Source organism: Lolium rigidum, chromosome 2 (genome assembly GCF_022539505.1).
Source record: "Lolium rigidum isolate FL_2022 chromosome 2, APGP_CSIRO_Lrig_0.1, whole genome shotgun sequence".
Classification (NCBI taxonomy): domain Eukaryota; kingdom Viridiplantae; phylum Streptophyta; class Magnoliopsida; order Poales; family Poaceae; genus Lolium; species Lolium rigidum.
The window spans coordinates 219,459,570-219,485,051 of NC_061509.1; the positions used below are offsets into that span (position 1 = coordinate 219,459,570).

Sequence of the window (25,482 nt, forward strand, 5' to 3'; positions counted from 1 at the left end):
TGAAATCAGCTCGGAGAAAAGTAACCGGCAAATATACCAAAAATGCCAAACACAACTCGTAGTGGTCAGGTCATTGATTGACTGGCTCGTTCGCTCAGACGGAATACTACTAGTCAAGACCCAAACTGGAGACCCACGAGTAGTAATTTCATTCCTCGCGAAACCCCTTATCAACCGCAGCCGCCGCCGCCGCCAAGCCGAGCAGCCATGGAGGGATCTGCCGCCGCGCCGCTCCGCACGCGCGTGTGCATCATCGGCAGCGGCCCGGCCGCGCACACGGCGGCCATCTACGCGGCCCGCGCGGAGCTCAAGCCCGTGCTCTTCGAGGGCTGGATGGCGAACGACATCGCGGCGGGGGGCCAGCTCACCACCACCACCGACGTCGAGAACTTCCCGGGCTTCCCCACGGGCATCATGGGCATCGACCTCATGGACAACTGCCGCGCCCAGTCCGCGCGCTTCGGGACCAACATCCTCTCCGAGACCGTCACCGAGGTCGACTTCTCCGCGCGCCCCTTCCGCGTCGCCTCCGACTCCACCACCGTCCTCGCCGACGCCGTCGTCGTCGCCACGGGCGCCGTCGCGCGCCGCCTCCACTTCGACGGCTCCGACGCCTACTGGAACCGCGGCATCTCCGCCTGCGCCGTCTGCGACGGCGCCGCGCCCATCTTCCGGAACAAGCCCATCGCCGTCATCGGCGGCGGCGACTCCGCCATGGAGGAGGGCAACTTCCTCACCAAGTACGGATCCAAGGTGTACATCATCCACCGCCGCGACACCTTCCGCGCCTCCAAGATTATGCAGGCCAGGGCGCTCTCCAACCCCAAGATCCAGGTCGTCTGGGACTCTGAGGTCGTCGAGGCCTACGGCGGCGCAGGCGGCGGCCCCTTGGCTGGGGTTAAGGTCAAGAACTTGGTTACTGGCGAGGTCTCTGATCTTCAGGTGTCTGGGCTCTTCTTCGCCATCGGGCATGAGCCGGCCACCAAGTTTCTCAATGGCCAGCTTGAGCTCCATGCCGATGGGTATGTGGCCACCAAGCCAGGATCTACACATACCAGTGTAGAGGGCGTCTTTGCTGCTGGGGATGTGCAGGACAAGAAGTACCGTCAGGCCATTACTGCCGCTGGATCAGGTATTATCATAACACCGTGTGAATTAATTGTATATTTGCCTTGCTAGTGATCAATTTGCTTATTTGGTCATGTAAATTTCTCCACAAAGCACCCATATTGTCCACTAGCTTAATGTTGCTTTTTCCCCATGTGACAATAGGATGTGGTGTTTAAGCAGTTGGAACAAAATGAGTTTGAACTAAATTTTTTGTTTAGTAAATCTGTAAATGTAAGAACCGAGCTAGTAACTGTGAGACTCTATGATTGGTGCCCAAACCTGCTGAATATGTGCGACATCTTACTGTTTCCAAGCAGGGGTTGGGAATCGGTTTCTTTTCCTTACGACTTACCTTGGTAGCAGGGTTCCATTTCTTTGTAGTGACAGAATATCAAGGTTTTTTTGCCTTCTGCCTGGTTAACAAAACCTAGGTAAAATGGGAAGTGGGAACTAAGCTAAACTATTTCATTATTATATTGTGTGACAATGCACTAGACATCTGTTCAGTACATTTAAGAACCACGCTAGTCACACAGGTAGCAGGGTTCCATTACTTTACAATAACAGAATAGACCCAGAATCCAGACCAAATGGAAGGAGAAAAGGTAAACTTTCAGGTTTTTGCCGCCTGCCTGGCCAAGGAAACCTAACCAGAACGAACTACCATATCAGGGCTGTGAAACATAGGTGCTCTTGCCACATCCTCAGAAATTGCAGTCGAACCTGCAGGCGCAGTTGGCTGAAGTGGAGGTCGATTCTGACTAGACTAGCCCCTGATTCCTCCTTGCATAGCTGGTGCTGGTTTAGCCAGCAAGGTCTCCCTTTCAGATGAAACTGTTTTGCTGAGAGCTTCAGCTTCTCCACTGGTTGATTCCATTTTCCCCTACACTTTTATGGGAACAGGGCCTTCCACTGCGAAAGAAAAGAGATAGTTTTGGATATGTTAGTTAGCAGAGAGGGGCAAATCTTGTTGTTGAACACCAAAACATTTCTTGTATTCCAGATGGACCATGCCAGCACCCCAAGCACTGCCCAGCCGTTACGATTAGAACCAGCACCAGGAGGTTTAAGAGCCACATCAATAAAATCTCCAAAATCTTTGGGTGGCCGTAGCCAACCCAAAGCTTCTTTGATAAACAACCAATTGATATGAGACAGAGGGCAAAGAAAAATCAAGTGTTTAACAGTTTCAAGTTCACCACACAATTTACACCCAGGTTCCCCAGGCCAACCCTTATTTTTTGTAAATCTTCTGTCACTTGAATACACCCTTTGAAACACATCCAAACAAAAAATTTAACCTTAAGCGGCATGTTGGATTTCCAGAGCTCCACATAATCCGGGTATCCTACACACCTGGATAAAGGATCTCATCATAAAGCGATTTTGAAGTAAAACAACCAGTTTTAGTTAGCAACCAATAGCCCTCATCCGCAGCATCTAGGAGCTGCACATCTGCAAGCATCTGGCGAAGGCCATCCCACTCCTCCCCTTCCCGAGGGCCAAAAGAGCAATGAAAAGAGAAGCTTAGACCCCAAGCCTAATCACCTCATTAACCGAAGCATCGATCGCAGCGAGCAAAAATAAAAGGAAAACACTCACTAAGCGGCACATGCCCTAGCCCAACATCCCTCCAAAAATTAGTTTTACGCCCATCACCAACTTGCCAGACCCCGTTTCACCCAATGTTTAACCTTATGGAGACCCTTCCAGAACTGGGAAGCTCCTGCAGGATCAGACTGGGAAAAACCTCCATCTCCCAAATACTTTTTCTTCAGAATTTGACAGCTCAAATCCTGGTCACCTCTTTCAATCTTCATTATCCACTTAGGAAGCAGCAAGATGTTCTTAGCTCTGCCCTCGGTGAAACCCAAGCCTCCAAATTCTCTTGGCTTACAAAGATCTTTCCAGTTAACCATATGATATACTTGTGTAACCCTCCATTGCCTTCCCAATAAAACTTTGCTTTTACCATATCAGCTTTGTAGTGAATACCTTCTGAGAGAAGATATACACCCATGACATATGTAGGAATATTGCTAGAAAAAAAATCAATCAGAATTTCCTGACCTCCCGTCGACACTGGCTGCCAATTACCCAAACACTTCTGAATTTTTGTCACCACAAACTCCAGATCTGATGCTAAAAGTTTCCTATGAGATGCCAGCACTCCCAAGTATTTCATAGGCAACGAACCAATGTCATTTTTCACAATTAAAGATACATCGTCTATTTAGGTTGGAGCAAACTTTTCCATGCTACACTGTTATGGCTGACTATATAATTCCTGAGAGCAAGTGCAGAATGTTATTGCCATCGCATGGTAAGTGACACTCAAGCAGTTAACACTGTTGTGTAGTATACTTAGTAAGGTTATGTTCCAAAAGTATTAGTCAGACTAGGACCCTCACAACAGATATAAGTTCATTTATCCTAAACTATAGGCAGAAGTATTGGATCTCCCACTTTAGTTTGGGTGTTTATTATCTTTGTCGCTGGAACATGCTAATTCTATACTGTCTCTTTAAACAGTCAATTAATGCTATACTGTCTCTTTAAATAGTCAATTGATGTGCAGAATGCTACAAAATTTTCCTTTTCTAACTAGAAGCTGATGTTTTACCGAAAATCTTATGTTGATCGATCAATGTTTAACATGGTAGTATAAGGTGAAATCTTTTTCTTTTGTTATGAGTAGTTTGAGATGTGTGGTTCATCATTCAGTCTTAGTTACAATATAATCCTCTATCGGTGCCTGCTGCCTGTTGACAATATAATTTATTGCGAATTGGCATTAGTTAGTGGCTCCTGATGAGCATATGATTCTGCCGCAAATATCTAACTCAGTTTATACAGGGTGCATGGCTGCCTTGGATGCGGAGCACTATCTGCAAGAGGTCGGTGCACAGGAGGGCAAGTCTGATTGACTATCTCTTGATGAAAGGATCACCTCCAGCCCTTCCACAAGTCCATTGGCGGCGCTGAAAGCCGCACTCTGAGATTGCCGGTGTGTGTTGGCTCGTCTCCCGATTATTTCTGTAGATTTCTTATGATGCTTATTAGCACAACATTATTCGAGTAGCAACTCGCACTGGTGTCCTGGAAAATTATTTGCATGTGAACGGAGCTTGAATTGATTGACATTTAGGATTGATGAACTCATATTTTTCTCATACTATCTTTTTTTTCTGTGTGATATTATGATGTTGCTGCCTTTTTGTATAACGGTCGATGTTGCTGCCTTTTTGTATGACGGTCACACGTATTTTGAAAAGAAATGCCCAGTGGCCTCTCGTCCTAGTTTTATGTAACAAAGACACTGGATGTCACTAAAAAGTAACCGTTGCAACCAAGCCGAAATCTGGGAGGTAACGCAGCAACCTAGACATCGCGTATACAGACAGTATCATGTTCCACAACTAGTTCCAAAACAGAACAATGTCTGAACGCAGGGCAGGCCAGCTACTGAACTAACCCAAAACCAAAGATGTGATTATCTTGGGAAAACGTTTCGAGACCTAGCGCTCTGGCGATCACCAGGGCGATCTAGGGTTTTGTCGACCCCCCTTCCAGAGCCTGCTCTGGGCGCGGGGTGCTGATCTCTTGGCTCGAGGAGGCGCTCGGGTTTCTGACTGGGTGCTCTCGTCCTTCCTCTGCTTGGTCGGAGGGGCTAGGGTTCCAAAGTTCTGGGTGGCAGTTTCAATCTGGTGAGTGTTTTTCTCTGTTATGGCGAGTACGGAGTCCTCCTCGTCTCAGGTAAGAGGATCGGGTGCTAAGAAGGATGAGCCGATTGGTGATCTGTTGCAACGTCTTGGTCTGGAGGAGGATGAACTTGATGACCTCGTCTTCGAGGAGGAAGATTCAGCGCCGAAACAGGGATTCAAGTGGATGGCTTTGCTAAAAGTCCATACGGCAAATCAATTCAGTCCCATTACTTTTGAGCAGCATATGACGAACGCCTGGTTACCAGCACAACGAATAGAATTCAATCACCTCGAAGGTAATATGTTTACGGTTCAGTGCTTTTGTCTAGGGGATTGGTTGAAAGTCACCGAAGGAGGACCATGGCTGTTTAGACAAAACGCGGTGTGTATTGAAGAATATGATGACCTTGTTGATCCGGATACAATTGACTTGAACCACTTTGACACCTGGCTCCAGATGCACAAACTCCCGGTGGGGTATAGAAATAAGGCTTTGATCACAAATCTCACTGAAAGAAACGTTGGGAAGGTTGACAAAGTGGAGACAGAAGTTAATGGTATGGGAAATTTTGTTCGGGTCAAAGTGAGACTGGATGTGAGTAAAAAGCTTGCACGTGTAGTTACTATCTCAAGAGACAAAAAGAGGGAATACTACCAGATTCAATATGAAAAAATTCCGAGGTTTTGTGGTGCCTGTGGTTTTTTTGGGTATTCCCATCTGGAATGTGGTTCTGATGAACACGAGGAAGCCGATTTAAAATGGGGAGATTTCTTGAAGGCTGAGTGGCATACGTGGTTGGGTCGAGGTTCTGTTAATTGTTAGTTCCAGAGGAGGGGGACGTGGGGGTACCCGTGGTGGCCGTAATCCAGATTTATCGGGTAGAGGTCGCTCGGGTGTCTACATGTATGAGAGTTCTCTTACCCCATGGCGGCACAATGTTATGGGGGTGCATGGTCCTAATTCTTCAGACCCTGATTTGTTGGACACGACAACAAGCCCAGGTAAAAGCAAGGATATGGAGGTGGACATGCATGATCTTACAAACTCAGCGACCAAGAGGGGTTTAGATATGAATGAGAAAGATGAAATTTTGGAAGCTGCAAAAGATACTGGTAATGGCTCTGTTGCTGGTGGGATGCCTATGATCACTGAAGGCTAGGCTGCTAATGGCAATCCTGGAGGTGATTTGGACAAGGATCGCAAGAAACGAACAAAGAAGGACGGATCTAACTCCTCACTAGGATCGGTGGAGTCTCACGAGGGCTCCGTCCGGTCGCAATGAAAATCTTAGTATGCAACTGTCGTGGGTTGGGTAATGCTGCGGCAGTTCTTGCGCTTCTAGATGTTTTGAGGCGCCATAACCCTGAGGTGGTGTTTTTGTCGGAGACCCACCTTGATTCTTATCCGGTTGATTGTCTTAGGAGGAGAATGAGGATGGATTTTAAAATAGTTCAGGCTAGTGATGGTAGGAAAGGATGTATTCTGCTGTTGTGGAGAGCTGAAGTGAAAGTATCTCAATTGTATGCTCACCCAAACTATATTGATGTGTGATACGTCTCCGACGTATCGATAATTTCTTATGTTCCATGCCACATTATTGATGATATCTACATGTTTTATGCACACTTTATGTCATATTTATGCGTTTTCCGGAACTAACCTATTGACGAGATGCCGAAGGTCCAGTTCCTGTTTTCTGCTGTTTTTGGTTCCAGAAATCCTAGTAAGGAAATATTCTCGGAATCGGACGAAATCAACGCCCAGCATCCTATTTTTGGACGAAGCTTCCAGAACACCCGAGAGAGGCCAGAGGGGGGCCACTGGGCCCCCAGATGACAGGCCGGCGTGGCCTAGGGGGGGGGGGCGCCCCCCTAGTGTGTCGTCGCCTCGTCGACCCCTCCGACTCCGCCTCTTCGCCTATTTAGTCGTCCCTGACCTAAAACCTCGACCCAGTTCGACGAAACCAGAGAAAACCATCCAGAGCCGCCGCCATCACGAAACTCCAATTCGGGGGACAGAAGTCTCTGTTCCGGCACCCTGCCGGGACGGGGAATTGCCCCCGGAGTCATCTCCACCGCCGTCTCCACCGCCATCTTCACCGCCATCGCTGTCTCCATGATGAGGAGGGAGTAATTCACCCCGGGCTGAGGGCTCCGCTGTAGCTATGTGGTTCATCTCTCTCTTTATGTGATCTAGTTGAATATCATCTATGTGCTACTCTAGTGATGTTATTAAAGTAGTCTATTCCTCTGCACGGTGTAATGGTGATAGTGTGTGCATCGTGTAGTACTTGGCGTGGGTTATGATTGTAATCTCTTGTAGATTATGAAGTTAACTATTGCTATGATAAGTATTGATGTGATCTATGCCTCCTTCATAGTGTGATGGTGACAGTGTGCATGCTATGTTAGTTCTTGGTGTGATTGTGTTGATCTCTCTTGCACTCTAAGGTTATTTAAATATGAACATTGAATACTGTGGAGCTTGTTAACTCCGGCATTGAGGGTTCATGTAATCCTACACTGTTAGTGGTGTTCATCATCCAACAAGAGGGTGTAGAGTAGTCCTATTATGTGATCATTGTTGAGAGTGTCCACTAGTGAAAGCGGGATCCCTAGGCCTTGCTTCCAAGCATCGAATCTCCGTTTGTTTACTGTTTTGTTGCATGTTTACTCGCTGCCATATTTTATTCAGATTGCTATTACCACTCATACTCATCCATATTACTTGCATCTCACTATCTCTTCGCCGAACTAGTGCACCTTTACATCCGACAAGTGTATTAGGTGTGTTGGGGACACAAGAGACTTCTTGCTTTGTGGTTGCAGGGTTGCTTGAGAGGGATATCTTTGACCTCTTCCTCCCTGAGATCGATAAACCTTGGGTGATCCACTTAAGGGAAACTTGCTGCTGTTCTACAAACCTCTGCTCTTGGAGGCCCAACACTGTCTACAAGAATAGAAGCTCCCGTAGACATCAATGTGCGAATTGAGGAGAACACCCAAAAGATATGGAGGTTTATTGGGATGTATGGTGAATTTAAGTGAGGGACAAATACAAAACTTGGCAGGGAATCCGGGATATGCATAGCCGACACAACCTCCCTTGGATTTTGATAGGAGATCTAAATTAAATTTTATATGATCATGAAAAAGAGGGAGGCAGGGTAAGACCGCAGCAGTTCATGCAAGCCTTCCAGGATACTTTGACTGATTGTGGGCTAGATGATCTCGGGTATGTGGGAGATAGGTTCACTTGGCACCATGGAAATATTCGTGAAAGATTGGATAGAGGCTTCGGAAATTTGGCATGGATTGATGTGCACCCAGAGGTGGCTGTTGTCAACCTGGAATATAATCACTCGGATCACCGTCCGCTATTGCTTGATACAGACTACTATGCTGCAGCTCCAAGGGCGGTTAATCGTCCCTTGCAGTTTGAAGCGAAGTGGATGAGGGAGGAGTCCTTTCGCGATGTGGTGGAAGAGAAGTGGACAACTGCGTCGGGGCCGATCGACGTACTCGATCAAAGCCATGCATGATGGGCTTCACATGTGGGATCAACAAGTGCTCAAAAAGCCCAAGAAACAACTACAAGAAGCCCAATGGGAACTCGAAGTTTTGATGAGAGGGCAGATTACTCCGGATAATGACCAGAAAAGGCATGAACTTGCATCTCTGATTGAAAAACTTTTGGAACAAGAGGAAATAAAGTAGAGCCAACGTGCCCATGCTAACTGGCTTCAACATGGTGACAAAACACGGCTTATTTCCAGGGTTTTGCATCAGCCCGTAGGAAAAAGAATCTTATCAAAACTCTGAAGAATGAAAATGGCCAGTTCGTGGAGGGTACTGAAAATCTTAATCCTGTGGTGGTCAACTATTTCACAAACCTATTCTCGTCAGAAGTGAATGTTATTGATCCAGCTTTCACTGATAAAATAACTCCTAAAGTCACCTCTGAGATGAATGATAAACTGATTGCTCCTTACATTGCAGAGGATGTCAAAAAGGCCGTGTTCAGCATTGGCGATCTCAAGGCGCCTGGACCGGATGGCCTCCATGCGCTCTTCTACAAAAAATTCAGGCATTTTGTGGGAACCGACATTACAAAAGCAGTCCTTAAGGAAATTATGATAAGGTTATTCCGAAGGGGTGGAATGAAACAATCGTGGTGCTTATTCCAAAAAACGATGTTCCTAAGGAGGTATCTCAATTCCGACCTATTTCACTTTGTAATGTCGTTTATAAGATTATCTCTAAGATGCTTACAGCTAGGCTCAAGATTATGCTCCCAGAGATTATTTCTCCTACTCAAAATTCTTTTGTCCCTGGAAGACAGATTACTGACAATGTTCTTGTGGCTTATGAATGTATCCATAAAATCAAAAATAAAAGGAAAGGAAAAGATGGGCTATGTGCAGTTAAGTTGGATATGCATAAAGCCTATGACAGAGTTGAATGGAATTTCCTGAGAAATATGATGATTAAGCTTGGTTTTCATAGTTAGTGGGTTGAGATGGTCATGGCTTGTGTTACCTCGGTGACATATTCAGTAAGATTCAACTCCCAACTAACTGAGAATTTTATTCCCACTAGAGGGATCCGATGGGGAGACCCTATCTCTCCATATCTATTCCTGTTATGTGAAGAATGTTTATCAAGTTGTTTGATGCAAGTCGAGGAGGTTGGTGGCATGGAAGGGATAAAGGTGTGCAAGAATGCACCATCTATCACATCTATTATGTGCCGATGATTCATTAATTCTCTTGAATGCAGATTTGAATAATGCAACCTTATTGCAACAAGTTCTTGATGACTATTGTGCTAACTCAGGTCATATGATAAGTGTGGCTAAATCAAGTATATTCTTCGGCCCTAATACACATGTGGATGTGAAAGTGGATATTTGTAATACCCTGAATATTAATACAGAAGCTATTTTTGATAAGTACCATGAACTCCCAGCTATTGTGGGCGTAGACAGGAGTGATTGTTTCATGCATTTTGTGGAACGAGTAATCATGAGAACTAAAGGATGGAAGGAAAAATTGTTGTCTATTGGGGGTAAAGAAATTCTTCTTAAAGTTGTTGCTCAAGCTATTCCTATTTAATCACAATGCATTTGAAGATTTTATTGCTTGGCATGGTACAAAGTTGTTGCTCAAGCTATTCCTATTTAATCACAATGCATTTGAAGATTTTATTGCTTGGCATGGTATTTAAAGCCTGATTGACCCGGTCTCTGGGAATTGGGACCAGGAGTTGATCATATCTATTTTCAACCCTCAGGATGTTTCACGGATTCTACAAATTCCCCTTAATCACAATGCATTTGAAGATTTTATTGCTTGGCATGGTACAAAATCTGGCATCTTTTCTGTTCGGTCGGCCTACTACATTGAGTGGAGACATAGGTTTAATGGGCAGACTATGAGACAACTTGTCTAGGGTACTCCACTTAATAATCATGTCTAGAGTCAATTATGGAAATTACAAGTTCCTGCAAAAGTAAAAAAATTCTATTGGAGTGCTATGCGTGGTATCCTACCATTGAAAGCAATCCTCCATGATCGCCATATAGGAACATCTGGGATCTGCCCTTTGTGCAATAGAGAAGCGAATGATTTATTGCACATGATTTTCAAGTATCAAGGAGCCTCTAGCATATGGAAGGAGTTGGGAGCAGGGCTCGGCTGTTTTGGAAGATTTAATTTCTGTGCACCGGAGTTCTCCTCAGGGATATAGTTCTATCAAAATTAATGACCTTGTGGCTATCGCTGCATGGTATATATGTTGGATGCACAGATGCATCACCCACGGTGAGCAGATCCCTCCAACTGCTCGATGTGCTATGTCTATAAGATCCCTGGCTTCAAATTTTGCTCGATCCGGTTCCACTAGTACTGTCGCCAAGATGACTTGGACGAAGCCTTGGATAAATTTCTTAAAACTGACTGTCGACGCAACCTTCCATGCAGATAGTTAAAGTGGTGCAGTTGGTGCATTCCTTCGGGATAGACAGGGGGTATTCCTGGCAGCTACGGCTAGGTTTATACCACATGTCTCGTCTGCGGCAATGGTTGAGGCTTTGGCAATGCGGGATGGTTTGGAGATGGCAAACTCTAGGGGTTGTGTGTCCATTGAAGCGGAGTCGGATTGCCTGGAGGTGATTCAATATCTTTCTTGTGATTCCCAGATGTGGAATGAAGCAATAGCGATCTATGCAGATAGTATTTCATTAGCTGGCTTGATTGGTACAGTGGAGTTTAATCACTATCATAGGGAGGTAAATAAAGTAGCGCATAAAATAGCTAGGTCTTGTTTTGAGAGTTTGATTTCTTGTAATTGGGTCGATGAACCCCCTAGCTTCCTTAGCCAACTCCTCCTGGATGATGTAACTATACTGTGATTCGCGGTAGCAGGTTTCAGACGCACTCTTTTCCTGGAAGGTTTTTAGTGAGGCGGCTTGCTGTTTGCTTAATAGAGTGATTAAATTTTCAAAAAAAATCAGCTACTGAACTAACCCAGACATAGGGATTATTCTTGGACGAAACTACACAGCGGCGCCGCATATTTTCAATCGCGTGCGGCGCCTAGCTGGCAACCCCGTTCTGCGTATTTCACGTGGACCTGGCTACTCTTCTACTTAAGCGTTGGAAAAAAAAGGAAGTAAAAGCTGTCTAGCTATCACTAAACTACTGCTAGCTCTTTGATCGTATCCTTGTAGTTAACTTTTTCTTCCATTCGGAACAGGAATTACAACAACTTGCTACATGGTTGCCTCGGACAATATTAGAGAAATTATAAGATAATTGCCAAATTAACTAGAAATGGTTGCCAAATAAAATTCAACCAGTTGCCAGTTTTAATCAAGGTGAAGTCAGGGAGAAAAATCATCAGACCCTGATTAATCTGGCAAATTAGTCTCACACGTAAACTTGGCAGCTAGCCGAAATAATTTGGCAGTTAAAACCGAATTAATATGGCAAGTGATCTGCTCGTTCGTCTGCAGGGACGAACACCACTAATATGGCAATTACGGAGTACTAATCAGGCAGTTACCACTAATTAATCCGGAAATCTCTCTTCGCTCTCGTCTGCAGAGATGGACACCTTCTATGCGCGCTCACCGGCAGCGATTTCCCCGATAGGGATGCACGCCTCTTCCAAGCGTTCGTCGGTGGAGTCCCCGAGCTCGGCGGCGGCGGCCCTGCACTACGAAAGGGCAGGGCGCCTCCACCATGCGCTCGTCGGCGGTGCCCACGCCCCTTCCTGACGAGCATGCCGCAGACCTCGTCGGCGACTGCCTCCTCCCGAGCACGTCGCAGTTGCTCGCCGGCGACGACCTCGCCGCGCTAGCAGAGGAACACCTCCTCCTCGCGAGCACGCCGCAGATACTCATCAGCGAAGGCCTCGACCGAGCACGCTGCAGATGCTCGCCGGCGACGGCCTCCGCCACGCTAGCGGAAGGACACCTACTCCCCTCGCGCTTGGCTTCATGCGCTCGTCGGCCCGCACCTCCACCTCCCGGTGTGGCGTCTCCCGCTGCATTCTAGACGACGGACACCTCCTCTGGTTCCTCGCGAGCAGCGCTCTCCCCTGCGGTGAGAGAAGAGGGGATTGTGTGGTGAGGAGCTGCTCGCATGGATAAGGATAAGGTGAAAGCGGGTGCGGGTCGGCAATGGAAAAAACAATCAGGCCTATATGGGCGTGATGCGGTTTCACCAATCGTAACGCACCGCCGCACACGGACCGAACCGTGCGGCGCCTCTCTGTATATTTTCCCATTATTCTTCTGATCTTCCCTTACGTTTGAATTCCTACGGCTCCACATGAATCGCCTGATTACTTCCTGACCTGATTTTCGTATCTGAAATTTTGCGAGAGAAAGGCGCAGCGCAGCCGCGCAGTGCAACCATGGAAAAGGTAACTACCGGGCCGCGAGCCCGTGACGGCCTTCCCCACCCTCCCATACAAAATCATGGCCCAGTCAATACCCGAACCGGGCCTTCGCATGAGCGTTTGGTACAGGCCAATTCTGGCTAGCCTTCCGCTCGGCAAAGTTCCCTCAATCCAAGCAAAACTGTCTGCCGTACGATCGGAAACCCTCACAGCGCCGCCGAACAAACGGGCCATGGCGCCCTCCGCCGCGAGACCGGCGACGCTGCCGCTGCCGGCCCGGCTTGGCATCTTCGTGGACATGGATTCGATTCTTCCCCTGCAGCTGTGGATCTAGCCGTACGGCGTACGTGGTCGAAGGTGAGTTTCCGTTTTCGTCCGGTCGGCCGGCAGCGCCGAGCGCGGGGACCCCTCGTATCATTCGTGCGCAGCGTATACTAGTGCAGTAGGGAGTAATATTGGCTTGGCATAGCCGCGTAAACACTCGCTAGGTCAAGACAGATACGAAAAGAAATCCTTCCAGGGAGTGAGAGTGGAGATATTCTTCAGGAGTTCACAACACAGATCACATATGATATAAATATCTATAAGAGATCGATTTTTGTATCTAAAATAGAAAAAGGCTAGCGAAAAAAAATATGTATCTTGACACTGAACACAGTTTGGCAGCCTAGCTAAACTAAGTCTCGAGGTTGGTATTTCATGTCTAGTCCTCTTCCTGTCCTATACTCCGTAGACAGCAAACATATAGTTCCCCATTGCAGTGAGTAATCTCGTTGTCTCGTTATCACGTTAACCAACAAAATGCTGAAGTAGATTCGGCCATTCGGGGGCCTCTTTGGATTGCAGGAATGCAAGAATGTGAAACAGGAAAAATAAACTTGGAATCAATGCTATATACTGTGAGAACTAGTTGTTGAGTCAATGCCGCCACCGACTAGACCACATAGACCCCGCATAGGCATCACAGTCGCCCATGCGAGAACGAAGGTGAGCGTGGTTAGAGTGAAATGAAGAGACACATTGCGGAGGGGAAAGCTATTCTCCACCATTGGAGTGGACGGTGGAGCAAGCAAATCGGAGAGGATGGTGCCTTTGGATGGTGCATAGGAAATTAGAAGAAGGGATTTCTTTGGTTTGAAACATGAGAAATTATGGTTGAGATGCCATGCCATGCATGTCAACCCTATGAAAAACTGAAAATACAAATTCTACAATAAGGTTGTTTGGTCGTGCCAACAGGAAACACATGATCTTTTATAAAGGAGCATGGCCCAATATAGTTGTCACATGAATATTTTCCTTCCAAATTACATATAAAGTAGATCCTAGGAATAATTTTCTATGATTCCGACCCGACAAACCTAAGGAATGGAATGCTTCGAGCTTTGTTTGAAGCAAAGAATCCCTTAATAATACAAAAAACTAAAATGAAATTTAAGCTCCCATTGAAAATAGAATAGAGAGCATGCATATAAATCGATTCAATATGGATTCCGCATCCCCAATCCTATAAGCTGAAAAACCATAAGGTTTTCGTAAAAAAAGTAAGGATCCAAATTCTTCAAAGTTTCAAATAGGTCAAGAATGAAGACGACAATATCCCGTCGCTAAGTTTCTATTACATGCTCAATCAGGCGTTATCACCCGATCACATCGTTCTTCCTTCCGCTGCATGTGCATCCAATGTTACAGCAGATAAATTCGATATATTGAGACCTAATAATATATCACCCCGACTGGAAAAGAAAACTGGGAGACTGGGTACAAGTTTTCAGCTTCAAGATAATGTAATTCAGGAGTCAGAAATGATGAAAAGAAGCATTTTTTCCTCAGTAAAATAAAAGGTAAACACCAAGCACGCCTATAGTTTCAGCTCTCCTTTTCTCTCTGCATAAATTGATATTCAGCTAAAGCTGCATACTTATTTCTTGTTTGCTCCCACAGTAGATGCAAGCTAGTACTAGTACAAAAACCATGGAAATGTCACCAACGCCTCGTTTTGAATGCAGTGGCACTGTGCCGGACAAGTGGGCATGCACGAGACATTGAGACCCCAGTAGGAGAGAGAGATGCTTGACTTGACCAGAGATGAACAGGCGATGGCTTGGCATCACCGTCTTCAAGGACAAAAGTTGCAAAAGCTCTGAGCAAGTTCCAAAGCCAAGAACGCCCTTCCCTACCCCTTCCCACGAATTATGCAAAAGCAAAAGCTTCCCTCCTTCTATCTTTCTTTCTTTTCCATTTAAGGGTCTGAAGACAGCAGCCAGAGCCCCTGTTGCAGAGAAATTGTACTTGGGAGATTCACCAAGACGCAGTACAAAAGCAGAAGGTGAGAATCTAGCTTGCGCTGTGAATTTTGGGCTTGGCATCTTGTGCTCTGTTGTCTACCCTCTCGACTGCATCCTCAATAACTGCATATATGATCGATACAGTGACATCACTGACTCGCTGCCACCACCGTTTGTGTTCTAGCTACCCATGCATAGCCCTCTGTGGCTCTACATATAATCATGCACAGCACAGATAATTCAAAGCAAATCCTAGACCAAATACTGAGCACTGGAGCTACTCAGCAGCTGAGCTCCGGAGGCCATTGAAGACTGCAAGTGAAACAAATAGAGAGAGGGACAGAAGGCTTTTGGGGTAGTGTCTGTCATCCCTGAGCTAGGGAGACTATATGCAGCAAAAACGAGTAATTAAGTAGGAGTACCACCACTATCATGTGGCTCTTCATAGGGGAGTGAGCTAATTCATGGACCGAGACAGACACACTGTTCTAAACACATGCATGCTTTAGACCCAGCAAGCGCTAGGGCTTCCGAGTTTTTGACCAGCAGGTTAAGAACACCACCAATTCAAGAATTGACAGTAAAATAGTACTATATGCAATATATCAAGGAATGTGAAACTTCAAAACTGACCATCCATGATTTTTGTGTTGCATTGCACAAGTACGCCACTCAAGAAAAGGGAAGCAAAAGTTTCATTCAAGAAACATCATTCTACACCAAGATACAGCCAGAATAGAATAGAACATTACAAAGGAAAATGTAAGAAAAAGAAGAAAAACACTCGGTGGTGCCAGAAAAACAGAAAAAAAACATGGGATCTCACTAACCTTTAAACTTATTGCCAAATTGATCTTGCATGAAATAATTCAACAGCTTCCTCCCTGAACATAGTATATCTCATGACCTCCAATAGATCTATCCCATGTATACCCAATCTTTCAAAACGCATGCATGCACGATGCATACGTGTAAATAGCTCCAAGTTCACAAAGGTCAATCCAATGAAAAATCCAGTATGCATGCCTGCTGTGGTTAAGCTCTCTGTACTGGATGGCAAGGGCTCTCCACCATTTGAAACTCTTGTGAAGTCTTCATGTGTGTGGATTGTACATTTGCATTGCAAGAGACGGATCAGAACGGTGGCCTGACTCCGCCACCGCCGCCACCCCAGGCTCCAAAGTTGTCTCCGGGAAGCTGGTAGCCCCCCACATTCCCGCCAGCAAGGTTGTAGAGCGACATGCCTCCGGCATCGCCTCCGGTGACGCCAGAGGACTGCGATGCCGCTGGCTGCTGCCCTTGCGGCCCAGCTGACTGTGCCACCTGATCTTGCGCTTCAGCTCCAGTGGGAGGCGGCGCAACCTCCTCCTCCTCCCCTTCGAGAGGGAGCCGCTCGTACACGGCGTTGGAGAAGGAAGCGGCCATCAGGACGACAGGCCCCGCGGCGACAAGAGATCCCACCACGCTCCCGCCGATCACCTGTCCCTGCCCACCCGAGAGGAACACGGTGAGTCCGCTTGCGCCTGGGGGCGCGGGCGGCGGAAGCACCGTGCCGGTGAGGGACAGGATCTCGAACCGTCCACGCAGGGTGGCCACGACGCTGCCCGGGGGCGACGCGCCCGGCTGGCGCAGCGCGACGTTGACGACGGCGCCGCCGCCGCTGAGCACGCAGACGCCACGCCCTCGGCGGCGCGCGTACTCGGAAACGCAGTCGACGATGTCGGCGCCCGCGGAGACCTCGAGCACGTGCGAGTGCAGCGCGTTGGGGCTGTCGCGCGTCACGATGATGGGCGGCTTGGGCTTGTTCTTGGACCCCGCGGGCCGGCCGCGCGGACGGCGCGTGGGCCCGCCCGAGCCGCCGCTGCCTCCTCCGCCGTCGACCGGGACCATGGCCGACGACGACGGCTGGTCGCCGCCGTTGCCGCCCGCGTCTGCCGCCTCGCCCGCGGGGGTCTGGTCCGGCGACGACATCCTGGCGTGCTGGTCCCTGGCCTGCTCCATCTTGACGTGGGAGGTGGGCGAGAGCGGCGAGGGCTGCTGCTGCTGCTGCGGGCGGAGCAGGTGGTGGAAGTAGCGCGAGCCGCCGCCGCCGGGGCTGCCCCCGCCAGGGTCCATCCCGGCCATGGCCGCTTCATCTGGCCGCTCCCACCACTTGCCGGCCGCCAGCTTCTCCGTCGGTGGGTCGCCCTCCCCCTCCTCGCCTTCTTCTCTCCAGAGCTAGCAAGCAAGCTCAATTGATAACCTGTACACACACACACACCGATCTATTGCGTGTTATATATCCGCTTAATTTGCATGCCAAGCAAGTGCCGGCAACACGAACATCTCAGAAATGGGAAAGAAATAAATCTTGCTCCAACTCCTCCGCGTGAGAGCTTTTCTAGTTTCTACCCTGGCGGCGTCGTCAACTTGAAGACTTATCTGGTACTCTAGCAAGTACGACTAGCTAGCTAGCAATGATGCACGCAATCCGGTAAAGCTTCCTACAGCGATAGTAGATAGCTCGTCTCGTATACCTTACCTCGAGCACAAGCTTCCCCGACGACGAGGACGGCGGCGCTTTGCGGCAGAGACAAGCTTGCTTGATCTCTTCAGTCCTTCACCGACGACCGCGACGACGCCGCTTTGCTTCGCTAGCTTGCTTGCTCGATCGAGCTCCACCCGTGGTACGGAACGAGAGGAGGCGCGCGCGGGATGGAGAAGAAGAAGAGGGCTGGACGTGGCGGTGAGGGAGGGAGCGGCGAATTAAAGGCAGGCGAGCGCGATGTGGAGGAGGAGGGGGGGACGGCGAGGGATGGGGTGGAGGTGCTGATAAGGTCCGGGCTAGCTAGCTTTCTCTGTGATCGATCCCACTCTCTCGCTATCTAGTCTAGTATGCGCTCCGGTTCCCCACCAACTCCGTGATAACTCGCTCGCTCGGGCAGGCGGAACAGCGACGTAGAAGCGATGGCCCGCGCGATCCCAAAGCGACGCGCCCCGTGGACTCGTTTGTCGCGTTAGTTGAACCGGCCGGCCGCGCAGGAAGGCAGGCGCCGCGCCGGAGAGCGCGCGGCCGCGGACACGTACGCTGCGTACGTGCCGCGCGGCGCCGGCCGGTCGTGCAGGCGCCGCTGCTGCAGCGCGCCGATGTCGTTGGGTCGCGCCAGGCCGCCAGGCGCCAGCGGACTGCAGGCCGGCTCAGGTCACTCTGGGCACCATTTTTGTCAAATAAAAGAGGTCAGGTCACTGCCTCACTGGACAGTAGGCAGGCAGACAAGCTAGGCCAAATAAAGGCATCAACGAGAATAGGAGCGAGACCAAATGGAGGGTGTTTTACTGTAGTGCTGATTTCATAAGACGTGAACTAACTTAGTTTTCAGTAAAATAAGTCCATTGAATCTCAGTTGCACTTCATATTGCAACTCACCATTGACATTAATCAAGAAGCAAAACTAAATGTTTGATGGCATTTTCCGTAGTTCCAACTTCATTTTGTAACGGAGATATTTCAGTTGCAACCTCACTTGCAACTTACAAATCCCAGTTGCAACTTAACTTGCAACTCAATTCTCAGTTTCATATGCCGCTAGGCATGGCAAATTACTCATCATAGACAAGGATGGAACCTGTAGAGTAGAGCTATCTCATACCTGTACTTGTCCTCTTTGATTTTGTTTATCGTTTGTACACATAGCCGTTAATGGATACAAGTTTCTTTTATATCCAACCCCGATAGGATAAATGGGTACACATGGATAAAAATACCCGCGTTTACAACACATAAAATTGAAGCTGCAATCACAGTAAACAACAACCTATAACCATAATTTATAAACATGAACCCATTATAAGCATCAAGCACATGCCTATGAACAACAACATATGATAAATATCAACATAAGGTACAACATATTTGATATGACGACATACCAAATATATGGACCGTGGGACGAAGGTAAAGAGATTCTAACTACGTGGCAAATCCTAACTAACCTATCAATGATCATGGGACTAGAAAGCATGAGGTTTAGACTGACTATGTAAATGCATGAGTAGGGGAAAATTAAGTACGCTAGAATACTATGAAGATCCCACTTGAATTTTTTGAAATGGTACATGCAGACACGGTATGTGTTCTACGATCTTGAATTTGGCCAACACAAACAGTCATAATTAGGCAATTTATTTAACAAAAACGGAGGGGTGCAGTTGGATGATGGTTGCTACGTGTAAGCATATGCTTCAAATTTCCGTCGTAACACATGCATGTTAGAGTATTATTGCACTAAACATGCGTGTCATTGTAGTTTAATCCTAATTCTCAGTCGACATCCATACCATTGAAATGCATCACGATTAGTGGTATCCATGGTTGTAATTATGATTTTTTCCATTTGCACATGTTTACAACAGAGATAAAATGCTCCATACTGTTGATTTTTTTTTTTTTTTGAAAGGAAATGTTAGGAGCCCCCTCAACGAGGATCTGTTTTAACGAACCGATATTCTCTCCCGCAGAGATTTAAATCTGGATGGTTAGGTCACTCTCCTAACCAATTGAGTGAAGCTCGTTTTCTTGTGAACCGTCGAATATCTCTTGATCCGTCTGAGTAATGAGTTGCAACATGGATTGTAAATTTCTATCATATCCGGTTGCAACGACATGATCATGAGAATCCAGCCAGTTTAGAGAGCATGTTTAGAAAAATCTCATTGCAACCCATTATAATTCATGTTGCAACTAAGACCGTGATGCAATCCACTGAATCCAGCCGAGAATTAGTAAAACCAATTATTATTTCATTTATTATTAGCTGTGTGCCCTACCTCTCACTAGTGGAGAAGAGGCCTTTGGTCCCAACCAAATGTCCCAGTGCAGAACCAAACCGGGACTAATGTGGGCATTGGTCCCGGTTCGTTTTGCCCAGGGCGACCCCACTAGCCCAGAGCTTGTCCGGTAGTGGCCTTCGGACCCGGTTTGTAATACAAACCGGGACTAAAGGGTCCACGGCAGGGCGCGACAGGCCGTGTCAGGCGTGGGAAACCTTTAGTCCCGGTTTGTAATACAAACCGGGTCCAAAGCCCCCCCTCTGGACCCGGTTTGTGTTACAAACCGGGACAAGGTCCCCAATCCCTTGCCCTGCCCAAGTGTGAGCCACACTTGGCCATTTTTTCACTTTCTTCACAAGAGGGGTGTATTGCTCTCCTCTCTTCTTCACATGCACAAGAGGTGTTTGATGAAATGCTTAAGAGGATTTGCCACTTGAGTTTACACAAATCAAGCCACACTTAACTTGTTTTTTTCTTCTTCATCGAGGTTAACAACTTTATCCTTTTCATCCGTAATTGATAAAATGCATGTGTATATATACATCGTGATGTTCCGTAATGGTTTTGATCGGCTAAATTATATCATGCGGATGAATCGGCAATGGATGTACATTGACCGACGGTTTGACGAGTTCACTTCGGGCCTGGATAATTTTATGGCCGTGGCGGAGGCAAACAAACATGGTGGCTTCATGTATTGTCCATGTGTGAACTGCAAGAATACCGTAAATTACGCTCACTCGAGTCTCATTCACAGCCACCTTCTGCGATCCGGTTTCATGCCCAGTTACTATTGCTTGGACCAAGCACGGAGAAAGAGGGGTTATGATGGAAGACAATGAAGAAGAGGAAGAGGATGATGACGGTTATCCCAATTTCCCTGAATACGATGATACTGCAGAAGGCAATGAAGACAATGAAGTAGAAGATCAAGAGGCACCAGATGAGCCTGCTGATGATGATCTTGGTCGGGCCATTGCTGATGCAAGGAGAGAATGTGAAGGTTGGCCTTCGACAAGATGATAGAAGATCAGAACAAATTGTTATACCCAACTTGCGAAGATGGCCATAAAAAGCTAGGCAGCACACTGGAATTGTTGCAATTGAAGGCAGAGAACGGTGTCACCGACTCAGGATTTGGAAAGTTGCTGACAATAATTAAGAGGAAGCTTCCAAGGGGTAACGAATTGCCCGCTAGTACGTACGAAGCGAAGAAGATTGTCTGCCCTCTAGGATTAGATGTGCAAAAGATACATGCATGCATTAATGACTGCATCCTCTACCGCGGTGAGTACGAGAATTTGGATGCATGTCCGGTGTGCACTGCATTGCGGTATAAGATCGGACGAGATGACCCTGGTGATGTTGAGGGCGAGCGCCCCAAGAAGAGGGTTCTCGCCGAGGTTATGTGGTATGCTCCTATAATACCACGGCTGAAACGCTTGTTCGGAAATAAAGAGCACGCTAGGTTGTTGCGATGGCACAAAGAAGACCGTAAGAAAGACGTGATGTTGAGGCACCTCGCTGATGGATCCCAATGGAGAAAAATCGATAGAGAGTTCCCAAACTTTGCACAGGATGCAAGGAACATAAGGTTTGGTCTAAGTACAGATGGCATGAATCCTTTTGGAGAGCAGAGCTGCAGCCATAGCACCTGGCCTGTGACTCTTTGTATATATAACCTTCCTCCTTGGTTGTGCATGAAGCGGAAGTTCATTATGATGCCAGTGCTCATACAAGGCCCGAAGCAACCCGGGAACGACATTGATGTGTACCTGAAGCCATTAGTCGAAGAACTTCTACAGCTGTGGTCCCTAGCAGGTGTACGTGTGTGGGACGAGCACAAGCAGGAGGAATTTGACCTAAGAGCGATGCTTTTCGTAACCATCAATGACCGGCCTGCTCTTGGTAACATTTCGGGACAGTCAAACAAGGGATACAATGCATGCACGCACTGTTTACATGAGCTCGAAGGTGATTATTTGGAAAAAGGTCGAAGGTCGTGTACCGGGGCATCGTCGATTTCTTAGGACTACCCATCCCGTAAGAAAGAAAGGCAAGCATTACAACGGTGTGGCTGATCACCGGAGGAAGCCTCCCCATCGTGATGGTGTTGATATATTTGGTATGGTCAAGGATCTAGATGTAATATTTGGAAAGGGTCTCGGCGGACGGTGCTGTTCCGAATGACGATGCCGGACACGCGCCCATGTGGAAGAAGAAATCTATTTTTTGGGAGCTAGAATATTGGAAAGTCTTAGAGGTCCGCTCTTCAATCGATGTGATGCACGTGACGAAGAATCTTTGCGTTAACCTGCTAGGCTTTCTGGGCGTGTACGGGAAGACAAAAGATACACCAGAAGCACAGGAGCACCAGCAACGTTGGAAAGACCCCAAAAAGCTGCATGAGAGAGTTAAAGGACGTCATTTCTCCAGCTACGCTCTTACAAAAGCAGAGAAGGAAATATTTTTTGAATGTCTGCGCAGTATCAAGGTCCCGTCTGGCTTCTCCTCCAATATAAAGGGAATAATAAATATGGAGAAGAAGATGTTTATTCCACCGCATACAGTGAAGCACTTTGCCGAGACGAGAATGAAGAGACCTGAGCTGAGAGCTGATTATGACCGCTCTCTTGGACAGTCCTCTAGAGCGAGCAAAGAAGCAAAAAAAAGTCGCCCGGCTTGGACAGCAGGACATTCGAGGCCGTAGCCCACTTCGTCGTGGAGCCCTATCATGATCCAGAGACGGCATCGATGATCGAACGGGATGCTAGAGCTCAGGGAGCATCAGTTGAGTACGAAGATTACTATCCAACGGCTCAAGTGGTAAACAAGTATAGATACGGAAAAGATCTCGTCAAACCCGGCGAGCTCGCGCGTCTAGGGACTCGGATGCGAAGGTTGCATGACTGGTACCGAAAGCTTGTCGAAGAGGTGATCGCTACCTCACGGTGTATCTTAGAGATGAGCATTACTTCCGGGGGTCGAGGAGATAAACCTTGAGTTAGAAGAAGCTGTTTCGGTTATTCAATCAAGACGCCCTCGACAAAGCTGTCATCAGTTGCTACTGCCTGTAAGTGATTTATTTATGTAATTAAGTCTGTAGCTCAGCGCTCATTCATTTGCACTAACAATTATCCTCACTATATTCTTTGTGTACGCTATACATTTAATTATGCAGAATGAAGAAGCACGAATACAAAAGAGGCAAGCTCCTACCGCTGGGGTTCATAGACCCAAACACAGTTCATGAAGTTACGGTTCGAGACTACCCCAAGGACACAGAGGACAACATGTTAATGTTTTTAGTGAAGCAAGCAAATAAACAGGATATATTCTTTCCCTACAACTTCAAGTGAGTGTTATATATAACATACATTATGCTTGTGCACCTTCCACTTTATTCTCGTAATCATTGAGCTATGCTTGTGCAGATTCCACTTTATTCTCCTAATCATTGATCTTCACAAAGGAGTCGTAAATGTCATGGACTCGAAACGTAAAAAATATGCGGAATGGGCGAACATGGCTGCCATCCTCCAGAGGTAATTTCAATCAATTTCGTATTGGCATCTTCATCTGTTCTAATTCGACAATTTCATCAACTAATCAATAACTCATTTACTCATTATTTCTTGCCGGGCAGGGCCTGGAAACGGTTCATCAATACTGTTCCGGGTACATGGAAACCGGAGCTTACATTTCAAGATTACCCTGTAAGTAGTACTATATATCTATGTCCGTGAAACTCTATATATATGATATTTACTTTCAATACGATGCTTGATTATTAGTTTGATCGAACTATTTTTTGGTAAAGTGTATGAGGCAGGAACCCGAAAATAACTTATGTGGATACTACGTCTGCACCTTCATTCGTGACATGGCCTGTCCCAAGGGTGGGGATGCCCGTATACACCACACTCGTGTACGATAACAAATTCTCACAATTATCTTAATTAGTACCATCTATTGTATTGAGTTCCATTCATATATTGATCTCCCTTTTTTAAATATAGATGAAACGCCTGCAGGACACTCTCATAACGGATGCCCAAATACGAGCAATTCAAGAGGAAATCGCGGGATTCTTTATTACCGAGGTCATTACCCAAGGTGGAGAGCACTATGCTAGGTCATAGATATGGAGGAACTCCGTAGAGGCTAATAGATTTAGTAAAGAGATCCGACTAGTTTTATATTGTAAATATGCATGCATTACGTGTACTTTTGACGATGTCTATATATATCCACGATGATATTTTGTGGTTTCTTGAATGATATATATGCATTGCTGAAACTCTGCCGCGGCAGAGAAATGCCATGTTTCTCTGCCGCAGCAGAGAAACGCTGCTACAGCCGAAACCTGTGCCGCGGCAGAGAAATAGCAATTCTCTGCCGCGGCAGAGAACCACAGGCCCGGTTCGTACCACGAACCGGGACCAAAGGCCATCCACCGCGAACTTCCTGGCCACACCACGTGCCGCCACCTTTAGGCCCGGTGCAACTTTGAACGGGGACTAAAGGGTGGACCCTTTAGTCCCGGCTTATTGGTCCCGGTTTGAAAACCGGGACTGAAGGCCCAAATGAACCGGGCCTATAGCCCCGTTTTCCACTAGTGTCTACATGGATGCGTGCGGCATGGTGTCGTTACCTACGGGTCCCGTCGGAGACATGAACAATTAGTATTAAACAAGTTACAGGCGATTTCCTTGTGCCCCGAGACCATAAGCTAGAGACGAAATTAATTGGCTAGAATCTGTTTGCGGTCAAACTTTTCTCTGAGGACCTCGGCGCCTTGCTCAAGTTGCTCCATTTTCTGATTACGGGTCATTCTCATATGACGCACGCGAGAGCGAAACAAATTTGAATGACCGCGCCCTGATTGGCTGGGTCTCGAGAACGCGCGCGGCAGTACAATATATATACACTCCTACTGAATACTGATTGATCAATCGAGATGGCGACAAATCAGGGGCAGGGTATGAAAATAGCGTCCTGGTACGTCAATGCGAGCTCCACACATGTACATAGAAAAGAATCACGAGTGTGCAGTGTGTGCGCAACAAGTTGATTGCGAGGGCCGGGGTTTCTTCATGATCTTAATTAGTTTACTTCCGGCGGCTGGTACTTGTTTCTTCAAAGATGATTACGACACCCACCAGCTTTTCAACAATGCTAGTCTATGTTTAGGAAATTAAAACTGTTGAGTACGTACCTATGATGTGCAAACAGTGTTTTACACATTTTCGTCTCGACTTTGTGATCGTGCGAGGATATTGCTTATTTACCACGAGGCCTTTCTTTTCAAACGTTTCAATCTATTAAATGAGCAGAAGAGATTGTTCAATTAATTAACAAAAAATTGGATAAAAATCCTTACAACAACGCAACACGGACTAAACCTAAAGTTCGCAACTTTTTGATGATGAAGCACAAAAGTAAAGATCTTGAACACGACAACCCGAAAAGATGAGAACTATCCATCAAGCAGTTGGAAATGCCTTCCTTGTGGCATCACCCTTCTTGATTTTGCTTCTGAGATACCCTTTCACCTTCTTGATTTAGTCCCACGTATCCTTTCCTGAGACGAGACATGCAATCTCTTTGCCAGATCTTGGGGTAGCCATCCAAAACCGATGAGAAGGTCACAAACCTCGTGTGTA

At 47.0% G+C, this 25,482-nt stretch overlaps 2 protein-coding genes across 2 annotated transcripts; one reads left to right on the plus strand and one right to left on the minus strand.

The window, feature by feature from the left end:
• Window positions 1-202: 202 nt before the first annotated feature.
• Window positions 203-4,283, plus strand: LOC124692986 (thioredoxin reductase NTRB). Its single transcript, XM_047226422.1, has 2 exons — window positions 203-1,132; window positions 3,967-4,283. Exons 1-2 carry the CDS (start codon window positions 208-210, stop codon window positions 4,035-4,037), a joined length of 996 nt encoding a protein of 331 aa, XP_047082378.1. The 5' UTR covers window positions 203-207; the 3' UTR covers window positions 4,038-4,283.
• An 11,401-nt stretch (window positions 4,284-15,684) lies between these two features.
• Window positions 15,685-17,131, minus strand: LOC124688159 (AT-hook motif nuclear-localized protein 25-like). Its single transcript, XM_047221875.1, has one exon. The coding sequence runs from the start codon at window positions 17,129-17,131 to the stop codon at window positions 16,142-16,144; it is 990 nt and encodes a 329-aa protein (XP_047077831.1). The 3' UTR covers window positions 15,685-16,141.
• Window positions 17,132-25,482: the final 8,351 nt, after the last annotated feature.